Source organism: Trachurus japonicus, chromosome 1 (assembly GCF_045865225.1).
Source record: "Trachurus japonicus isolate A0001 chromosome 1, Traja_1.0".
Classification (NCBI taxonomy): domain Eukaryota; kingdom Metazoa; phylum Chordata; class Actinopteri; order Carangiformes; family Carangidae; genus Trachurus; species Trachurus japonicus.
This window is the reverse complement of record NC_140907.1, coordinates 26,877,638-26,900,430: the sequence shown is the minus strand read 5'-3', so window position 1 is coordinate 26,900,430 and position 22,793 is coordinate 26,877,638. Positions and strand designations below refer to the sequence as shown.

The 22,793-nt window shown below is 42.7% G+C and overlaps 1 protein-coding gene across 7 annotated transcripts in view; it reads right to left on the bottom strand.

Annotated features, from left to right (window-relative positions):
- Positions 1–22,793, bottom strand: part of LOC146992038 (tripartite motif-containing protein 2) — a 30,872-nt gene that overhangs the window by 3,199 nt on the left and 4,880 nt on the right. The window contains exons 1-8 of one of the 7 annotated variants that reach the window (XM_085783124.1): positions 18,454–18,652; positions 7,838–8,016; positions 6,081–6,318; positions 4,752–4,903; positions 4,438–4,618; positions 1,815–2,538; positions 1,145–1,248; positions 859–1,026 (exon numbers count right to left, since the gene is read on the bottom strand). In XM_085783124.1, the coding sequence (XP_085639250.1) occupies positions 859–1,026; positions 1,145–1,248; positions 1,815–2,538; positions 4,438–4,618; positions 4,752–4,903; positions 6,081–6,318; positions 7,838–7,971 (1,701 nt within the window). In that variant the 5' untranslated portion in view covers positions 7,972–8,016; positions 18,454–18,652. Of the gene's footprint in view, positions 1–858; positions 1,027–1,144; positions 1,249–1,814; positions 2,539–4,437; positions 4,619–4,751; positions 4,904–6,080; positions 6,319–7,837; positions 8,017–11,219; positions 11,440–15,183; positions 15,281–18,453; positions 18,653–22,793 lie in introns of those variants that run through there. The other 6 variants (XM_085783099.1, XM_085783138.1, XM_085783116.1 and 3 more) reach the window with 6 other exon arrangements.

The following is a 22,793-nucleotide window of genomic DNA, read 5'->3' as shown; positions in this document are numbered from 1 at the left end:
ACTGGTCTGCTCTTTAATATAGGGATGGGCTGCAATTAATGCAAATGCAGCAGTCAAGAGTTTTATCCTATCCCCAGGATCAGAGATCAAATTACTGCTGTTTAAGACTCTGCACTGGCTTCCTGTAGCATTTAGCATTGATTTTTAAGAAGTTTATTTTTACATGAAGAGAAGGTTTTTTTTAAACATAAATGAACTGTAAATAGCACGGTGCAGCCCCGCTCTGTTTTCATGCACCAATGGCTTGGAACAGATGACCTTTAACAATAAGGGAAGCTAGATAGTTTCAAGAATCCTACTAAGACCTACTTCATGCTCTTTCTTTTAATTAACTCCTTGTATTTATTTGTTATTTTTCTTCTTATGATTATTTTATGTTTTATTCTTCTTATGGGTCCTTTTTTATTTGTTACTTTAGTTATCTAGAATGTAAAACACAAGTATTTACATTGTTTTTGTTGCTGTTATTTGTGTGTATGCGTATATTATTTCCCTTTTCATCCAAATGTGAGTATTAGTCGGCTTTATGCTCACAGGATTGCTGTCTCCATTTTCTTAAATTACCAAAATAAAATGTCTGTGATTGTGACTGAAGAGGGAAGTGAAACTCTGCATGAGTGCCTCTTCACACACTAACAGAAATCAGCAAATCAGGTGTGACATTTGCAAATGAGATTAAGATTTGTTTTTCTGTTAAAATTAGGGAAGAAGTAACACTGAAATACATCATTAACTGTATTGCTGGCAGTGATTATCGACTGCAAAAGTATATGTTGGTAAAGCACCAACGTAGTGTTTATCATCTCATTTTAGTAGTTTGTCTCTTCCAACGGACAATAATCATCCCAATTGACTCACCTTAAACTTTCCTTCACTGGAGAAGATGCTGACCCACTTGTTGTCATAGTCTGCAATGATGATGTCACCGTTTGGGTGGACGGCCACACCTGTCGGCCGCTGCAGCTGACCCGGAGTCCGGCCCCGGATCCCAAAACGACTCTTGAACTGACCGTCGTTGGAGAAAATCTGTGAGAGAGAAAAAAAAAGAAAAAAAGAAAAGTTAAAATCAAATGCAGCACATTCAGTGTACTGAAACATACTGAGGCTGCACTGTTAAAGGTGACAGACAAAAAGCTCCTCTCACCTGGACACACTGGTTGTTGCTGTCTGCGATCAGCACCTTCCCCAGAGCGGAGGCAGCCACTCCCTGCAGATTAGTGAACTCACCTTTGTTTCTTCCTTTGGTGCCTAGAAATGAGCAACATGTTTTTAATGAAAGGCTGATATCTTAATCTTTCATTCATTCAAACATTCTTTTTTTTGTTTACACACCCAGTTATTGTAATACAGACAATAAGGGCAGGAACTAATGATCTCTTTTTGTTAAATGTATCCCCAATACATCAATTAATTGTTTAGTCTATATCGTTTACAGTGATAAATTCCCATATAAATCTGGAACCTCATTTTTGTTTGTATAAATAAAACAATTAATCAGTTAGCAAACTAGCAAAGACCCTAACTAATAATCATTGTTCAACAGTCGACATATGCTGAGAAAAACTGACCACACTCTGCACAGACAAAGCCCCGTGAAGATGCAGATCCAGGTATTTGAAATTCAAATACAACCAGAGACAGCAGAGCTGCTTCTCTGTCTCTGACTTGAATTATTAACAACTCACAATTTTAACGCTCCATTTTTTTTTCACAGTGTAGGCAGCTGTGAAATGATGTATCTCAGGATTTAAGAGGATTTTCAGCAGAGTCGTTCACAGACATGAACCGCCATCACGCACAAAATGCTCTCTCACCAATCCTGAAGATGAGGTCGTCCTCGATGGGGTTTTCTTTCCTCCTCCCGGTGCTGTACATGCTGGCCGGTCTCTTGATGGCCTTCTGCTTGATGTGGCCGCTGCCCGGAGACTTGAGCCTCTTCTTCATGCTGTCTGAAGTTGGTGACACATCTATAGACTTGGTGGCTTTTATCTTAAAGGGGCTTCCTTTGATATGTTGGTCGTATAAACGCAGCGATAAGTTAAAGGTGCCTTCCTTAGGGGCGGTGAACAGGTACTCGTAAGTGCCGTTCTTGTTGTCCAGTATCCCTCCTTCGCCTTTGCTGCCGTCAGGAGAGGAGATCTCAGCAGTGATGACTGCGTTACCCATCTTGCACAGTTCTCCATCTTTGTCCTTGGTCGTTATGGTGACGGAGGTGGGTACGCCCACCACGCAGTGTCGTAACGCTTCGCCGGTGGCCACGGACTCGGAGGCCACGGCGTTAGTCGTTACAATAGTGCCCAGGTTGTGGATGGACTTCTTCAGTCCGTCCGTCTCCACCAGGAAGTCCAGCTGGTCGTTCTCTCCGGGCTGCAGCGGCAGCTCCTGACTGGCCAGCTCGATCAGACGCTCGCTCATCTGCTTCTTCACCAGCAGCACCTCGGCCTCGGTGCCGTGGCTCAGAGCCTGCTCCGTGAAGTTACAGCTGCTGTTGATGCCGTCCTGGCCCTGCAGCAGGCTGTCCAGCTGGGCCTGAAGCACCTGTCACATGCAGACACCAGGGGGCGACAGAGTGAGTTTGTGGTTACAAAGATACAGTAAGTTGTTCCCAAACATTTTATGACCCCTTAAAATACAATTAAAGTAAATGGGATCCTGCATTTCCATCTTTCTTGTTCCTCAATTCATCTCACAACCCCTGAGATTGCTGGGTTGGAACGACTGAGACAAAAAAGAGAAAACATAAAGCGACAACAGACCGTGATCTCTGAGCATGAAGGGAACGAGATCTTATCTCAGTAAAAACATGTTGTCTAGATTGCAGAACATTGTTGTTATTGCTCATATACAGAACCACACAGCTGCAGCGTTACTGCAGAGACCGTCCATGTTATTGTGTCTATGTCATCCTGTGGCGCCACGAAGAGATCTGTGAGATCACTGTTACAGTTACTGACACAAATCAATCGTAGTAGAACTACTAAACATTTCTAACTATCTAACTTTCAACAACAGCAACATCATCAAGCATATCATTAAAAAAGGTTCATAGGCCACCACCCCTAGAACGACTTCTTCCATTTAATGTATGCACTGTGAGTTAACAGTTACCTGCTATCTACCACCAATCCCATAATGATAATTTCTTTAACAGGAAGTCTTGACACATGCAAAATTAAATCACCTTTAATTTCTAAGTTGTTATTGCTAATAAACTAATACAAGTCACATTAAGATCCTGCAATCTCTCTCTGTGTTGGACTTCAAGTTCTTTGTTGTCAATAATCAATGTTTGAACTGACTTTCTACCGAACCACACACTGATCAAAGCAGCGAGAGCGACTCACCCGCATCTGGCCATCAACCTCCTCCTCTTCTCCGACGAGAGAGGCCATTAATCCATTTATCTCAGACTGCAGTCAAATGATTCATCCAAAACACCTTCAACTGCCTCTTCAAACTAATTCACACACGGACACGCACACACACACTGAAGGTCTGAAAAATGAGCTGCCGTGCATACATACTGTGAAAAACAAGCCTGAGCCACCGGTGTAAGAGGATAAAGTGGCAGCAGCAGCAGCAGCATGAAGAGCAAAGCTGCACTGTATTACCTCATTGCACATGACACACCCAAATCTACCCCCAGTGTACACACACACGCACACACACACACTCGGTGCACTGGCTCCATCTAGCTACAGCTGTGAGTCACTCATATGACCCCTCCCCACCCCTCCCTCCCCTCGGGCTCCAGTGTTTTGACAGCACACCAGCCAGTGAATTGTAAATCATTAGCGACCCATGTGACGGAGCTCCCAGGCGCCCAGCCTCTCAACCGGACAGCGCCATTGGCTGTCTGGATCGGGGTGGGGTGCACTAGCTCCCTCAACCCCCACCACCCCCCTTCTGTCCTGCCTGTTAATCTCCTATGAGACCAGCTGAGCCCCCTGACACACACATCAGCAAAAAAGAGCCTGATGAGTAGCCTGTGACAGGTTAAATCAAATTCTCCCCCCCAAAAATAGATTAAACCAAGGTCAGTGCGTTATGTCATTATAATGTTCTGGATAATTTCCTTATGTAATGTACTTCAGCATATCTTGATAGGAGCGAATCAGAGCGGCTATCCAACGCAGCCCCTTTAAGAGCTAGATAATGACTGTTAGAGTGCTTAACGCTGATTAATAAACTCAAACAACACTCACCGGGAAATGTGAACTCAGCCCAGATAAGACCAAAGTCTAAACCAAACATCCGTTAAAACTGAAACTAAAACTAAGCCTGTGCATATTCTCATTTGTCCAGGTCATAGCATATCAAAGGAATTTTCAATCGAAAGCAACTGGACTAGACAAATAACCAAGTCCAGTTGCTTTCGATTGAAAATTCCTTTGTGAAACTAAAACTCTACACGCGTTGTCCGCCGATTCACTTCACCTTCTGCTTCAGGCCGTAGTTGACCTCCAGCTCCATGAGTAAAACACTCTTGCGGACGTTGAGGGTCTTCTGCAGCTCGTCGAAGGTGCTGTGGATGTCATCCTCGATGGAGCTCTTCTGATTGGTCAGCTGCTGCAGGATCTCTGACAGAGTCTGCAGGGCCGAGTCGATCTCTGGTAACCTGCAGAGAGAGAGAGACGGATGTTTTTCATGTAGTGAGTCACCCGTCATATGACTCCCGACTCGAGGCACAACACAAGAGGATTGTGGGAACGTCGTGGCAGTGTGATGATGACATAATGCTGCTGTTGTACCTCTTCTTGACAGCGTCGAGCTGGTCCTGTAACGAGGCCTTGTGCTGTTCCACTACGTCTTTCAGAGGCACAGTTGGATGTTCTCCATGTTCCCCGCTCGTACACTCCTGACACATGGCCGTCTCACAGGGAGGACAGTAGAACTCCATGACCTGAGCAAAACCAGAGAAAGTAAAGATTAAACTTAAATATGGGGTTGAGTTTCCAATCCAAACCATTTGGGCCACATTAGCGGTGTTGCTAATGCAGCGCTGGACTGAAATATCACAACTTACTGATACAGAAACATTTGTGGTTTCCCTGAACGGTTTTAGTGACTTCTCCTCAAAACTCCATCATGAGGTTTGTCGTGTTGGGTCTGAATGAAATGTACAATATTTTGACAACTATCTGATGGATAACTGTGGAATTACTTTCAGATACTCGTGTTTTCCAACAGTTTAGCTTGTTTAGGGAAATGTCCAATACCAACAAGGCGGAGGGGGGGAGGGTTATGTAATATTTTGGTTTATGACTAAATAACTTGTAAAACTAATGATATTCACATTAGCTGCAGGTTTTCTCTTGTTCTTCCCCCTAATTATCAGATGTTTACTCGCTAACTAGACAAACAAAGATGATGTTGGTGGAAAACATCAGTATATTACATAATAAACAAACATGTTAACATGTTGCTGTATCGACTTAGCTTCTATTCTCTCCATCCTCAGATCTGTGAGACAAAAGTTATTCACTATTAATACTGCATGTGACTCTTTTTTTGTCTTCAATTTAATTTTAGTATTAAGCTTATTATTAGTCTTATTAACTGTCCAAACATTGTCTTTTGTCTCATTATTGGTCCTATAACATTAACATTATGTGGAATATGCATTATGTTGCGTTTCTTTACCACTCTCTCTCCCCTCTTTATCGCTCTCTGTCTCTCTCAACTCATCTGGTTGAGACAGGCAGCGGCCCACCATGAGTCAGGGTCTGTTCAAAGTTTCTTCACTGTTAGAAAAGTGTCTGTCCTTGCCTCTGTAACCAAATACTGTCTTATGAGGAAATGCCAGGTCTCTATATTACAGTACTGTATGTTATAAAAAGCACAGTCTAGACCCGTTCAATATGAAAAGAGCCCTGCGATATCTTCTGTTATGTTTTAGAGATATACTATAAATGAGACTGAACTGAAAAATCCCAGCTGTGCAGGTGACATTCACAGCTGTCTCATGTGAAAGCACATCAAATGTTATATTATTTGTTTTAAACTTTATTTAGATAATTGAGCAGACAGTATTGATGGTGTATGAGTTGTGTGTGTGTGTGTGTGAGTGAGACTCTTACGTTGCCTCCATGATTGGGGCAGGAGAGCAGTTGGCCCGTGGCCACAGCGGTGATGTTGTTGAGAGCGGCGGCCTCCTGGCTGCAGCTGCCCGGCTCCCGCTGCAGCACGTCCATCAGGTTGGTGATGAAGAAGTTATTCTGCAACGCCGCCACACCCTTCTCTGGCAGGATGGAGGTCTGGCGGCACACGGGGCACGACAGGGTGAGGCTGTGGGCTGGGATGTAATTCTGCAGGCACCTGGACGAGGGTGAGAGAGAGAAGGACAAACAACTCAGTATACAGAGGTGACACATACAGCAGTAGTGTACACACAGTATTATAAATTATCACCATTCAACACTATAATCTGACATTTTATCATCAGTATCTTGACCTTAAAGTTGCAGGAGCTCTGGGTATTTTATGCCATCTAGTGGTTGATGTGTTTACAATGCAGAAGTGATTTACAGTGGCAGTGCAAACTGAGTTACCAGCTTATTATCTCCACCTGCACAGAGCCATCAAATATAACAGCCCCATCACAAACATATAACATCCTGTCATTGTGGAGTTTATAGAGTTCAGTTTTATGGAGATTTGAGGTCAAAGGTAGTTTGTTGTGTTGGACTTAAGTTGTTTTTTTTAATGCACATTAATGGAGGAAAACATTAGAAATGCTTTTATCATAGTGCAACTCCACCATAAAAATGATTATTATAACACTTTATCAAGACTTTAAGATTAATGCAGAATGTACTGAAGAGGTTTCAAGTTTCAATTTTGAGAAATGTGTAGGTTAAGTTCTCATCTAACCTCCAGACTTTTCAGATTATGGTATAGACAATATAATAATTGATGATGCTAATATAATTGTACAATTAAAAAGTTTTGGACAGGAAGCTGGTAAAAGAAACATTAGGGTTTTGATCAGATTTGCTGATGTTGACCTCAGCCATAAAAGCCTTAATCTGCTCTCCTAAGATTTTCAGTGTCCAGCAAACAGCTCTAAAGAAAAACAATCATTGATGTAATCATGAATGATCTGGTTCTTGTCCTTGAGTTTTCAGTAATTTAATCCAGTCATTGTCTGCGTTTTGTTTTGTGTGTTGTGTGCTGCTCTGAACACATCTTATCATTGGATTGCCTTGCATGGACCATAAAAGTTCATCTCAGGACAGGTACTGTAAACTCTCCAAGTCTATAGTATACAGTCTATAGGCATTAGATGGTGCTCTGTCTCTGACCCTGTACATCTGCAACATTACATCATTGATGAGTGTGGTCACTCTTCAGACCACACCTAGTATCATGTAGGATGTGGTCAGAAATAGACCAGAGCGAAGCAGGCTTTCAGCATGTGCACAGGTCGGTGAGATAAAGCCTGAGGATTTAGTGTTATATTACATGTTAAACATCCATTTAGCTGCTCTGGGATCTGTTTCACACTGATTTTATGGTCGGTACAGAAAGAGGGAAGTGTCATGTGACAGATAAGGGAAATCAAATCATCAATGCACAATGCCTCAACATAATAACCATGACTTGCAACAAATAAAATGTAATCAGATTAAACATGATAGATTGGAAGTCACAGATATGAATATATGTGTAAAACTGAAACACAAAACTGCAAAGTGCATTGTTAATTTTAGCATTTAGCTTAAAAGTTATGAAAACACCATACATTTAAAAAGATACTCACTGTTGCACCATCTCACATGTCAAAGGATGAAAACATGACACTCCTGCATAAGAAAAACACAGTAACTCCACTCACCTCTCACAGAAGGTGTGCAGGCAGGGCAGGACTTTGGGGTTTTCGTAGCGGTCCAGACATATGCTGCAGATCAGGAACTGCTTGTCAATCTGGCGGACCACGGGGCTGGGAATAGTGGAGCCTTCACTGGCCATCCTAAAACTCTGACATAGGAGTCCCCCTTCCTCTTACCCTGTACCCTGCAGAGTGACACACAGGGAGGAAAAGACGAGTGAGGACAAGACATAATATATGATCAAACACACACACACACACACACACAGCGATGACCTCGTGGAAGTGAGTGGAAACCTGAGGGTCGTAAAGATCAAAGTTTGAAATCCAAGGCCAAATACCTTCTTCCTTCCACCTCCTCACTGAGACAGGAAATGGCAAACGCACAAACAGAGCAGACACCGATCAGCTCCTGTGGTCCGCAGCCTTTAACTCGCAAACACTGAAGTATTAAGATTAGAAAGAGTGACTGTAAACATCCCCTCGATCAGCAGCAGGTCAATGAGACACGACCAGTGGCTAGATCTGTTTCCTGGTGGTCAGTGGGATGATAAGCTCATTTACATACAGTACAGTTAACTTTCCCAACCATTATGTCTGGGGGAGATCTGAGAGGTTGTGAAGAGGCCGAGAGGTCAGACTGAGGTCACGGTTTCATCATGAAGTGTTTACAAAAGTGTAAACTGCTGAATCTGATTATGATAAAATCAAAGTGTGATTGATGTCAGATACACATTAGAAAATACAATCTGTTCTGTTCCTAATTTGGGAAATAGGTATTGACTAAATAATCTCACTGCAAGGTCTCTTTAATAGTTGCTCTTTGATCAAATCACACAATCATCCTTAGCTAATGGCATTTGATTTTTATCTCTGAAGATGCTGAAATTACCTTTACGGACTTTAAGGAAGGGTTCATGTGGACTTAAAAAAAAAAAAGAGGTTTAAATATAGAATTTATCCTGGGAACGAACTTTACTTGATTTTACTAATCCCATTTCTTTCTTTCTTTTTTAGCTAATTCCCTTGAAACAATCCTCATAATTACCTTAACATTAGCAGGTATTTAGCTGATTAATATGAAGGGGAATGAGGAGAAAGTATTAGATGCTACAGTTGTCCAGTGTCTGCCTGTAACATTCACATTTTCAATATCCACTTGAGTTTCCCAGAGAGATGAACAAAACGCAGCCATAAAAATACAGGACCTATAAAATACAGTGTTTCCCATCTGATCAACAAACCACTGAGAAAAACAAGGTGAGACCTAAACCGCCTCTAAGTGTACCTCATGGTGCAATTCTGTCGCATCAATCACAAAAACACAAGGAAAATTGTTTCTGAGAGGAAAAAACATTCCCTGCCTTTCTGGCTTGGGACCGTTTCAAACAAAACAATCTCTTGTCGCTTTCGTTTGTCCAACAATTCAACCTCAGATTTGCCGACAAAGAAAAGGAGGTCACGGCTGCAGAACACCAACAGCTCTGGGCTGTTTTCTACTTTCTTTAAGCTGTCTTCTGTAATCACCTCCAACACAACAGAACAGTTGACTCAACTTTATTCTACTCTCTTAGCTCTTAGGACATGTGCATCTCATTGTGCATGTGCAATGCAATGTGCATCACATTCACATCCATCCCCCTGTAAACAACAGCAGGTGGGAACCAAAGGTGCTTCATACTAAAGGAGCTGCAAAGATATAACCAACTTTGACATTATAGATACGAAATAATAAAAACACTACAGACAATATATATTATAAAATAAACTTCAATATATCTATCAATATATACATTTAGATTAACTCAAATAATATTACATCACTTTATACAGGTACAACATATTAAATTTATAATAAAAATAATCCAAATGTGACTATCATTAGGGGCGAAAAAGGTCAACAACTCCTACAACAGTCTGGAAAAATAAACACATCATAATATCTCTTTTCTAATTTTTGCAGATTTATGTTGCAATATCTTGGGATGTTGTGTGTCCCATTTTGGGAACGGCTGCAGTAGGAGTTGGTGAATAGAGCAGGTCTTGAATATGAGCTGCAGAAGTTGCCAGACGTTTGTCATAAAAAGGCACTTTAAGTGATAAATATTTGATTATGAAGTGAAAGCAAAGCACTCAGCTCACTGAACACTGAACACTACCAAAATAACAACTCATTGCCTTCTGAACATAAACACAACAGCTCCACTGACTCTTCTCGAAGAGTCATCTATAGTATTCTGGACAACTCCCCGATTTTATTATAGACGTCTTTTTGTGATTTGTGATTTTTATTTCCTGCAACATTATCCGGCAGCTAACTTAGACACAGAAAGTGTGTCAGTGCTTTTATTGTCTCTCCACATTCAAGACGGGCACAGAAACAGGCCACCTCTGCTGCTGAGAGGACACCCTCAGGGACCGTGCTTCTTTCTACGGTGCATGCTCTCTTTCTCATCCTCTCTCGTCTATTTTCATTTCATCTCTCGCTCCCTCTCTCTTTCTCTTATCCTCCTCTTGGTTCCCCCTCTCTCAAGGCAGATATGAGAGCCTGCAGCTACAAAGTGGTGATCCAGAGAGGGGGGGGGGGGGGGGGGGCTGGAAACGGAGACAGCGGAGGTTAAATTGCTGTTATGATGAAGCCGTCATGCTGTCAAGTGGGTTGCTCCTAAAATTTTCCCAACATGCCACATGGCTCGTGTGTAATTTGTTTGCTGTCAGCTGCCAAATATAGAAGTGATGCTGAAGCAGAAGCAGCAGTGGAACTGATCTGAAGTGGATGAAACCGAACAACAGCTGAAATATGACCTAAACAAAACATAAACAAAGCATCTTAGAGGCCCCATCTTTAAATCACAGATGTGAATCCATACATTAAAGGTAAAGAAACTGTCTGCCTGCATAACAACTATGTGATAATGCATAAACATGCACAGACACAGATCTCAGATCCTCTTGCTGTGATGATAACAACTTCCTACAGTAGGTTCACAGAGCCAGACGAGACAGATAAACAGAGTCTGGACTGCGGCTCAGACTGTGAAACTAAAATTTCCTAAATCCTTCTGCAGACGGCCACAACAGGACAAACAGAAGCAGCTCCTGTGCTGACAGTGCACAAGGTCGGTCGCGGCAGCCACACATCGCTCCACTCTTACATAATCAGATCTGCACCAGCTAAGCGGAATAATTCCTGCTGGATGGAGCTGTCATCTCACACACAGCGGGGTGTAACATGAGAGGAATACTTTGTGCTAACTCATAGGATATTTTAATCTTATGCACGTTATGTAGTGACTCCATGAGATGATGCAAACACATCAAAAAGGGGAAACAGCTTTTCCAAAAGAGCTCAGTATACAGCACAACATGAATGAACAGGATGACTTACAGTGCTGCATCTATGGACCAATCAACAGGCGTCATCCAGTCCCAAACGCAGGAACCACAAACACCAAAAAACACCCCAGAATCCCTCTTAAACCCGCCTCTAGGTCATGTCAGCTCTGACAGGACATGATGTTTCCCCTCTCCAGGTCGCAGCCATGAGCCAAAACAGGAGACGGCAGGGATGCGTGTGAGCGACACAGCAGCCTCCGTGTGTTTATGGGTGTGCACACAAGTCGAGGAGGAGCTAGAGCTTAGACAGATTGTGTTTCAGTTTTTACATCATCTCTACCCCTCCCTCCCTCTCTCTCTCTCTCTTTTCCCTTTCCCAACTTGCTCTCCTCCTCCTCCTCCTCCTCCTCCCATCCCTTGCATTCTTCGCTCAGTCTGTGTCATCCATTCATCCTCCCTCCTCCTACCCCTAAATGCTGGCTCACTGCAGTGCAGGGAGCGTGTGCAGCATCAGGAGTAATGCGAGCGAGTATTGGCTGACGGCCGGTGATCTAACGCAGCGGCCAATAGAGCTGGAGGCAAACTGAGGGATCTCTCCCCGGGTGCATGTGTATGTGTGTGTGTGTGCAGGTGTGTGCAGCTGCTGAGTCACTGCACAGGAGCCGGGGAAGAAAAGGACAGAGGATGAAAGAGAATCAGGAATCAAAGCAATGAGGGAATTAAAGTATTATATATACTGTAGAAAAAACAAGAGAGAAATAGCTTTAAAGCTGCTGAGGCCAGAGACACTGCTGTATATGAAAGCACACATTCCTTCATATGCTGTAACATCACACACATGGTTGCATAGGAGGTCAAGTTCGTCATTTCTTTAGGATAAAGTATGTTGCTACTCCTTCATTGTCTCTTGACCTGAAACAGTCCAAGGCCACCTGTGGGATTTCACAGACTGGGATCTTGGTGTCTGGCCGCGTCGCTGCTGCCTCTGTGATGATCTCAGCTCTATAAATCTGTGCAAGTCTGGATCATCCAAAACATGAAACGCAGCGTTATGCTTCAGACTAAAAGTAAAACACTGACCTCACCTCACAGTGCTGTACGCATAATACAGGATTTAAGTGGTGGAATCGACACAGGGTGCACGTTTTTAAAAAAGACTGTGTTGTTTGCATGATTCCCTGTAGCATCTTGATTCAGTCCTGTCAGTTTCTTGTCTTTAGCCTGTTCCTACACTTAACATCTCACATGTGTTCACTGATCCAAACAGGTCTGATGTTGTTGGACAACCTGGTGATCAGCTGTATTATTTCTTTTACTTAATAGATTCATGGAAAACAACAGCAGGAAATTGGAAACAAGCATGTATCGGCCTGAAGCAGCTACTGTATAGCTACAGCATGATAGCGGCTGCTACTGCGGATGTAACAGTGCTCCTTTGATCAGTGTGATGTTAAATGCTTCTAGCAACAGCACAACTGAACACTGGGAAGATAATGTCTATTGTTTCTCACTGGTTAAAGGCAAGACTCGAGAAAAACAACCTCAAACTGAAAACTGGTTTCATGATGATTTTAGGTTGAATGAATGATGAAAGAAAATGGAAATTCAACCTGAATATGAGGTTTAATTGTCTTGTAAGCATTAATTCTTTTGTTTAAACTACATCCTTTATCTGCCCCTGATGGGAAGAATGACAATTAGCATTCATCTATTGGACTTCATTACATTACAACCGAGTTTGTTGTTTTGTCAGATGAAACATGCATAGTTTGAAGAAATTGGTGCTATCAGGGTTGTGATTAGTCCGTTTGAGGACAGATTATATACGTGGGTTCCTCCCACAGTTATAATGTACTTTACATCCTCCATCAGTGACGTGGTTAAGCCATGACATCTTATATACCGTTGTATAGAAACAGTGGCATCGAAGAGGAAGTTTAACCCCATTTGACCCCTAATCAATCATCATCTACTCTGACTGTCCTGTGCTGACCTTCAAATAACAGTGAGAGAAATAAGAAGAAAATCCTGAATCCTTGCACTTTTGTCAGTCCATGAAAAAAAAAAAAATCACATCAATTGAACTTGACAGAGTTTCTTTCGCACACACTTCATGACGGCTGGCAGCTCCAAGGCTGTTCCAGTGATCTCATCTCAGCTTCTGCCAAACTCGGCGAGCTCTGAGTCAGTCAGACGAGTGGGACACAGAACAAAGAGGAGCCGAAGCGATTCTGGAGAGAAGAGAGGAGAGGGGCACACACCGGCCAAACTGTTGATTGTGTGGGTGTCGCATCGACATACAAACAAACGACACAAACAATTAATCTCCCAAAACGTCATCATCATCAGATTCGCCACCCTGAAGGACGAAGCTGCTGCTGTTCCACATTTCACTGAATGTCAGCAAAACATTTTCAACACTTTCCCTTTCCTGGCTTTAACACTCAACCACAACCAGGCTGGTTCCTACTAACAGATGTTAGTACCCCTTTTCTTTTCTTTTCTTTAAGGCAAACAACAGATTTTGGAAGGAATACTGCACTTATGGCACTATTTTCTGTGGCGGATTAATAATGAATACGTATCATTACTAAGTTTTTACAACAGAACAGTTTTTAGGGACAAGTCAAAAATAAATTCCAGTGTTAAAGCAAAAGTAAGCGATCCGGTCGTTTTGGCTAACTTCTTGTCAGCCGATGGAGTTAGCAGTCCCCGCCCTCGTCCCTACGTCACCACATTCACGCGCATCCCTTGGCTGCACACATAGAGAGGACCGCCCCTTTGTGCTGTTCTCTCTCCTCATTGGATAAAGGTTGTAGGATACAAGGAAAGTTTTCTCCTCGGCTTACAGCAGAGCAGAGTGACTGACAGACCCGTGTTTCAGACCAAACACTCTATGTAAGTGATTGCCGTCGGAAGATATAACTATTTAAGACTTATATTAACACAAATATTCCGCTTACTTCTGCTTTAATGTTGTTTTTTAATAAAATGTGGCACAGAGGCTTTGGCCACACAGATCATTTTTGTTTACCAGGATCAATTCATCAAGTGTTTTCATTTCATTTTCTTTTTAACAATAAGAAAAATACAGAATATGAGAAGCTTTATACTCTGATGGCAGTCTCGTAAACAAACGGCAATCATTGAAAGCAAACAATAACGCTGCACTGTGGCGCAACTAGTGATCAAAATCCCTGCAGGGTGCTTTTAATGAGTGGTTACAGAGGCTGCCTTCAATTTGGATAATGCAAACTTCACCTCCCTGCCATCACCATGAGTCTCTACGATAAACAACACACACACACGCACACACATACACACATACACGCACACACCTCTTCATTGCTTTGCTTTGTTTCTGTTTTGTTAAAAAGGCACAGTGTGCAATGTGAATGTCAACACCACAGGACTGGACCCCGACACCGACATGTGGGCTTTTCCAGCACTAGTATCAGCGACATGATGCTGTCAAAAGGCCGTATCACTTTGTAAACACAGCAGAGGCCAAATTCTTTACTCTGCAAAACACAAACATGTTTTCCATCTGCAGGCTCCTTCTCTTCTCTTCAAGTATTGATATAAATATGCTTAAAAAATAATTAGAGGGCGGGGCTTCGGTGTCCGTCAGTTTCAAAGGAGCCGGTCTGATCGCTGCATCACCGGAGGGTCTAGTATGATGACTAATAGAAAGAAGAGACACTAACAGCTCAAAGGCACCAACACATAAACACACCCGAGAAGTAAACACATCCTTTAAACCTGCTCTGGTTGCTTCACACACTTCACACCCACATTATCTCCCATGATGCTTCCAGACACTTCAAAGGCTGCTGACCCACCTCCCCTCAGGGCTGTGATGGCAGGAAAAAACAAAACAAGGCTCACTGCTCTCAACACATCTTCCAATACATATGGTAAAAATTAAAAAGCTTTAAATGTAGTATAATTTAATCTGCTGTGTGTTGAGGAACTAGGCCCTGCTGTAACTTTAAACCAGCTTGTTTCAAACTCACCAGTACGAACGGGAAACAGGTTTCCATGCAGCTCTCTTAAGTGTATTTTAGCTTTAGCTCTGGGTTTCCCTCTGCCGTCCATCCCGCTGCTCTTTCCAGAGCACTGACCTCAGCTGTTTTTTCCACCGTTTTCCTCCTCTGTGTGTTCCTAAACGCACCAGAACAAAATGCCGTGTCACCGTACACAATGATGACACGGCTCAGTCACAATGACCACTTTTTCCACAACAACGTCAACAACAAACCAGGGTGAAGAAGACAAACAGGTGAGCATGTGTGTGTGCACAGAGAGCGGGTTCGTCTCACTTCAGCTGCAGGTTTATTGAACTGGTTTGATTCAAACGTTTTTGTTCGAGGCCAAGAGTCCAGTCACGTGCCGGTCGAACACACTGGTGACAGAGCAGAGCTACAGCACAGTTTACTGCCACTTGTTTCATTCACAGCCATTTTATTTTCCATTAGTGACTCTAACTCTAACGGTTTTAATTGCACTTGAACTAATATTATGTCACAGTGACCTTATCAGAAAAAATAATATTCTCATAAAACTTTGTGTCGAAATTTCTCAAGTTAGCTGCAGGCTAATATAACTCACACGAACACTTGACATTTTAGAAAATACACCTGCAGTGTTTGCTTCCTTGCTGAGAGTTAAATGACAGCATTAATATAGTAACGCTGCAAGTACCGGAGCTGCAGCCAGGAGGTCACAGCTCTACAGCTCAGTTTTGACACCAGAGGCAATCAGCTAAACTTTCCAAAGCTCAGAAATCCATTTATCAGCAGTGGAATCACACAAATCACCACGTTATATCTCATTTCAACACGAACTTTGACGTAAAAAGTATAATTTGTGGTTTAAGAGGTCTTTAGCCAGCCTTTAGCCTGCGCTAGGATAAGGATACACAGCTGAGTGATGATGACTGGGTGTAAAACAACCGTCATGGAGAAGGGATCACACAATACGGATTTGACAGCAGGTGTCATAAAGATAAAACTGGCAAATGAAATAAGAAATCTGTGACAATTTCAACTTGTTACAACTTTCAATTGCACTTTTAAAGGGGACATATTATGGAAATATTACTTTTTGAAGGCTCTTGAACATATATTTGGGTGTTTGTCTTGCCTTCTGGCCCCCAAAATACGAGAATTGACAAAAAAAAAAAATCTGTAATTTGCAGGAAAAGGGGCATAATACGTCTCCTTTAAAGGGTCAATGTTGGGTCATCGGTTTTTTGGAAAAGTTACAGATACGACCAGGCTGACCCCCACCCATCCCAATTTGGCCATCTGACCATCTGACAAACCCCTTGTACTGTAATGCACCATTAATCGCCTCTTGGCTCCGGCTTCCCTACTCAACCAGCCGACATTGGGAGCGTTATCCATGTCACTCTCACAAAAGCGAACATGTTGAGCGTTTTCTCTGATCGTATTTTACATGCTCTGGAAAAAGAAGCCTGTGCTGTTGTATACTCGGAGTGAACGAGGAAACCCCCCGTGTCGGTGCGTCACCCGGCTGCCCACCATCCATCCTGGAGCCCGGAGATAAGACCAAGATTACTCCTTCAGTCACATCAGGCTAAAGAGGATCTGACAGTTTGAACCATTCATCCCATTCATCACGGCCTACATCCCCATAATGACGGTTACTGCTGGTGGTTAAAAAAAAAAAAAAAGGCACAAATGGCCGCCCACTTAGCTACCAGGCAACAGCCCCCACATGTTCATTATGTCTGAACCCTCCATAATCAGGGAAGGACCACACAGAACTGAACACTGTATCATTATCACTACAACTGCTGTTTATGTGTGAGGTGACAGTTGCAATTTGTTTGTTTGCAGCATTTATTGTATTTTAAATCCTGTCGGCACCTAAAGCCAGATGGTCGGACCGTCAGGCTTATGCGTCCACATGGTGACCCTGGTAATCGCAAAACACTGCAACTGCAACAAATAAATAAATAGATACACAGCAGCGGCTTCAAGAGGCTGTGATGATGAAATAATAAAACCTGTCACCTTTACATGACCTTTAAAGTTTGTGTTCCAGTACTTTTTTTTTCTCTATTCGCTGCAGAGGGAGACACAAGCCCCGCCCCTGAATTGTCTCATGTTAATCTAAAGCATCCACTGGGCCCAGGATGATGAGAGATTACAGCTGCAGAGCACGCCTTGAGCCCGAACATCCCTTCGTCCAGCTCCACATCCAACAACCCCGCCAACACACACACACAACACAACCCAAGCTTTGAAATGTCTAAAACCACCACCGGCATCTGAGGAAAAGAAAAAAAAAGAAACACTGATCAAAGTGAAATAACATCAAGTATTTTCACCGTAGGAGGTTTTGTTCAGGCAAATAACAAAAGTTCTGAACCGTTCCTGTTGAGAAGAGAAAAGGTTTGTCTGATAATGACGTGTTTCTGAGAAAAGAGGCAGTGCTCTGACTGAGTAAGGAAGCCCCTCGTCCTTGTGTCACTTGCCAACCATGTGCGGCATCTGGTGACAAAAGATAAGACAATGCTGCGTCTGAGTCTGTGTGCGTCTGTGCATGACTGTCTCTGACAACCACTGACGTCTAATCAAGGTCTACAGATGTGCCAACGTAAGGAAGGCCACTGGAAAGAGTCCATGCTGCACATCTGTCAGCCAGAGTCCAGTGAAGCTGAAACCCCTGTGGCTCAGTGTCCAGACGAAATGCAAGTCTTCAGTAAAACAGTAACAGCAGTAAACACTTTTAGTTTCTGATTTACTTGACCTTTAACCACATGCACAGTCGGATCAGCCTCATATCTAACCTGCAGATACCGCTGTATAGAGAGTTATATGTTGTAAAGCCAACTTCATGCCACATACACTAAACATCACATGAACAGTTCAGTGCACCTGCTGTTCTTCAGGACAGATGAACTGGAGCCAGCGAGCGTGACAAACAGGAAAAGGAAATGAGAGTCAAGTAAATATTTTTCTCCTACAGAGTCGGCGGTGAATGCACCTGCACAGGAGAAGCTCCTTATATTAAAGCCACAGTTTTCTGAGAACAAACACAACATGAAGAGCTGAGAACATGTGATTTTACAGCTGGAACCTGTACGACCAGTATCTCAGAGCCAGAAGCATCTTTTAATAATCACCTTTTCCCTGTTGCAAAGGCCAAACAGACTGAGGCACAAACAAAAAATCCTTTACAGAAGAGAATAACTCTACAGAGTCTCCCTTTGCCCATTTCCCATCTTTCCTTTAAATCCCAAGCATCACACTTACTTCAACTCCATGGCTGCTCTCCTCCTCCTGTCTTCTTCTCTTGGGGGGGTGAAAACAACACTGTCACCTAATCCTCCTCATCTCTCATATAAGTGTAGTGTGGGCAGTGGGCAGAGAGGGAAACGCATGCGAGAGGCCTGATCGGCGGCTGTTACAATAATCCAAACAGACCGACAGGGTGCCACTGGGCGAGCAGACACCAAGGGGGGGGAGGGCCCCACCGACCGCTGGTGTAGAGGGAAAGGACGGACCAATCAGAGGGTTTTCTGTGAGGCCAGAGAGGGGCCGGGCTTCAGGCTTGTGCTGCTCTTTAACCCCGGTGAGGGCGAGAGTCCCGGAGGAGAGACAGATAAGAAGTGACGGAGGACGGGCGAAGAGAAGAGAAAGTGAAACGGGCCAATAGAAGATATTTATTTCATGCAATTATGTTGCAAGTGCAGCTACTGTAGCTGTACAAATGTCTTTAATGTTTTACCGAACACTTTTCCCAAGTGCACACATTCATTTCCATTTCCCAGAAATGAAGTCATGGTTAGATGAGGTATTTTCTCTGGAACAAGGTGGAATCACATCTTTTTTTAAAGGAATAGTTCACCAAAAAATTAAATTCAGTCATCATTGACTCACCCTCATGCTTATGAATACTCTGAAGTAGTTTTTTATTCCTCAAAGTGCATCTGGAGACCCGGGAGGCTGGTTCGTAGTCCAATCCTTATATGAGAGTCAATAGCGCCCGACATAAAAACGTCCATAAAACTACACAAAAACCATTATTATATTATATATATTATATTCCTCCACACTGCTCGTCCGCTGCAATCCAGGTGTCCTGAAGGGATATAGTCCCGAGTTAACTCGAAAAGACGTAATTTAGGACATTTTTAGAGCCTAAACATTGCGCTCTGACGTTCACGCAAGAGTGCGCCCCAGGCAAATTCAATACAGGACTGTTTAGGCCAGGGGTGTCAAAGTCTCTTTAGTTCAGGACACTTGGATTGCAGCGGATGAGCAGTATGGAGGAATATTTCAAGGTTTTTGTGTAGTTTTATGGACTTTTTGTCTCGGGCGCTAATGACTCTCATATAAGGATCTGGTTGGACTACGAACCCCCTTCCCGGGTCTCCAGATGCACTTTGAGGAATAAAAAATACTCCGGAGTATTCATCAGCATGAGGGTGAGTCCATAATAACTGAATTTCATTTTTTGGTGAACTATTCCTTTAAGACATTTCATTTCATTTATTTAGATCTCCATTAGCTTTGGCAAAAGCCATCGCTATTCTTCCTGGAGTCTACTTTCACAGATGAACTGTCCATTGCAGTCGATAAATACAAAAACACATCACACCATAAACACAATAACAACATCCATAACCACAACAACTCACAACGATCTACAAGACAAAACGAGACAAAACAACAAAACATAAACAATACAAACAACATATTACTGGACATGATGAGGGCACTCAAGCAAAGTTAACAAGACCAAGATGATGCAACAGAAGAAGATAGTTTACCCATAACGGATGAAATGCAGAGACTGAATCATGTTCTGATATAGAGAGCTTTAGTTTTTCAAATTCTTGGGTTGAAAATGATGGATGTTATTGTTGGTAGTTCCTGTGTTTGTGTTCTGACACCAAACCAATGTTGAGAAAGTAGAGAAATAGCTTAAATCAGATCAGACCAGCTTAAATATCTCTATAATTTCCCTAACATGTATATTGTACAGATGTTCACAGTCCCCATAAGATGGGTTCTACTGACTTCATTGATTCTCTGACTTTTCCTCTAGCGCCATCATGAGTTTGACAGTGAACGATGTTGTGAAAGTTGATGAATAATAGTAACAACCCTGACATTTGTGCCATCATCTCGACTCAATGTCTTTATATCTAAGTTCTGTGGCCTTCAGTTGTATCCTGATAAAAACACCTTCCTGTCCTGACACTTGCTGTCAGGAGGGCAGCCTTCCCGTCATTGTTGCTTCATATTTAATATTTCCACCACGGCTGAAAAACATCGGCTGTTCCACAACAACTCAATCACTCAAACTGTCTCTTCAGGCCATACACACCCACACCCACTTCCCTATACACACACACACACACACACACACACACACACACACACACACACACTACGCAACATGGATGTATATATGTCCCTGGAGAGTTCCTCCATCTCTTGAAAGCTTTAATCTTATTTGCAGACTGCAAACAATGTTTGTAGTAATTATCCAAATGCATCTGTTTCCCCCCCTGTACATCCACTCGTACTTAACTGGATTACTTAGAGCACAGAGAGTGGCTCTATATGGAGAATGGGACTCTTTTCATCTTTGCTTTATTTAATGTGACAACATCATTAGTGTAACCAAGTAAAGGAAAACCAGCTGAGGGTCCAGAGCTTGAATCGACTACAACTGTGCAATTTTGGATGTGGAACTATCAACTTAACAAATAAAAGCCCTGGGTGTGTGTGAGCACACACACACACACACACAAAAAGGTGGTTATAAGGAATCAACATAAAATACCTGCGAAACTCAATGTGACACAGCTCATGACATTTCATGCTAAAGCTAACAAACCAGTTCCTGGGTGCACGTTGACTAACTAGCAGTTTGCCTTTGTGTGTCAGAGGATAATTAAAGGGAGTCCGATAATTAACTGTGGCAAACTGTGCAGAAAATGAGGCTGTGAACCCAGAAAGGCAACAACAACAACAATCCCAGACAGTCGGGGCTACTTTAACCACGGCCGCCCGCTCTCTGCCCCTGGAGGAAAGACAACAAAGACAATCTGCTTGACCCAGATGCATAAGAAGAACAAAAAGCGGCCGAGCACAAAAATAATCTGAATCGCAGTGACATAAACTGTGTAGACCGACTGCTACGTCCTACCTGAGGTTTGTTTGTTTGTTCACTCTGCATTAGTCTCAAATGAAACCAGAGTGGAAACAAGGCATTGGAAGTGACAGGACTCTGTTTATTATACATTTCCTGTTATTTACATAGAAAAGTCATTTAGGCCACACCTGTGACAGGTGACTGGGTTGTCAGGCCATTTCTATTCTTGTGGGTGGGCGATGGTTCTTTTGTGTAATGCTGATATCCCCTGCTGGTTGGAGTCTGACATGCACTTTACATACTGACATCGCTCAGGGAAGGGGATCTGAGAATGGATCCTTTAATTATTTGCTTCTTTTCCTGACTGGTCGGAGAAGATAAGACATGTATGAGGTCATCTTGAACTCAGAGGGGCTGCGATTGATATTTTTTCACAATTTTCAATGTTTTATCGACACAAAAATGAACAGGCAGCTTGACAATGATAATAACTGGTTGCAGCCTTAGCGTTTAGTTTAGAACTTGATTATTCTGACCACTATTGCTTGGAGATGGAGGATCAAACACTTTTCCAACTGAGAAGATGTTGTGGTAATGTTATATCAGGGCCCTATTGTGTTTTCTTTTTGCAGGAAACTTGCATTAAAAGATAGAGTCCAACAGGTTAAAGTTACAAGATTACAAATTCCTTCATTCTTCAGTCAGACAGGCCAGAGGCAACATGACGTAAAAACTTCTAAAACCTGCATGTGGTGCATATTACGTCGGTTAAAAGATACAAAACAAATCCCAGAAAATATCAGAGCAACAATGAGTTAGAAGCCACATGACCTTGGCCTCTGTGCCAGAGTTTAAAGTGACAACAATTAAATCAATGACAATAATCAAAGCCATGAAAATATCATCACACAAACATCATCATTTGCAGCTAAAGCCTGAACCAAAGCATCTCATTCATTCACAGAGTTCCCCGTCGTCCAATGGCATCCCTTCACACACAAACACACACACACACACTGAGACTCCTCTGAGCCGTTGCCGAGTTAAGAGTCACTAAGCTGGCGTGATGTCCAGTGTTAATCAGTCAGCTGTAACCAGACGGTTTGCTGGAGAAGCGGCAGAGCTCATTGATCCTGGGAGGTCACAGAGTCACAGTCAACCGCTCTGAGCCTCCAGGGCTTCAAGAGTCACTGGACCAGAAGAGCATTGATATCAACACAAATCGACTGTGGAAAGGGGAATAAAATGTCACTCAGTGTGTAAGCAAGTGCTGGTTGTCACAATATTAAAAAAACAAGTTAAGTAATGGAGATACAGTGACATTAGACAGTTATAAATAAATGCTTGGATCTGATTGGTGTCACTGTTTTAGTAGCCTATTTGTCATGATGGCTGAATATTAACATTAAACTTTAAGTGCATTACTGCTACAATGAATCTCATTATAGAGTCATTTCTATACTGTTTGCACTCTCCTGTTCTAACT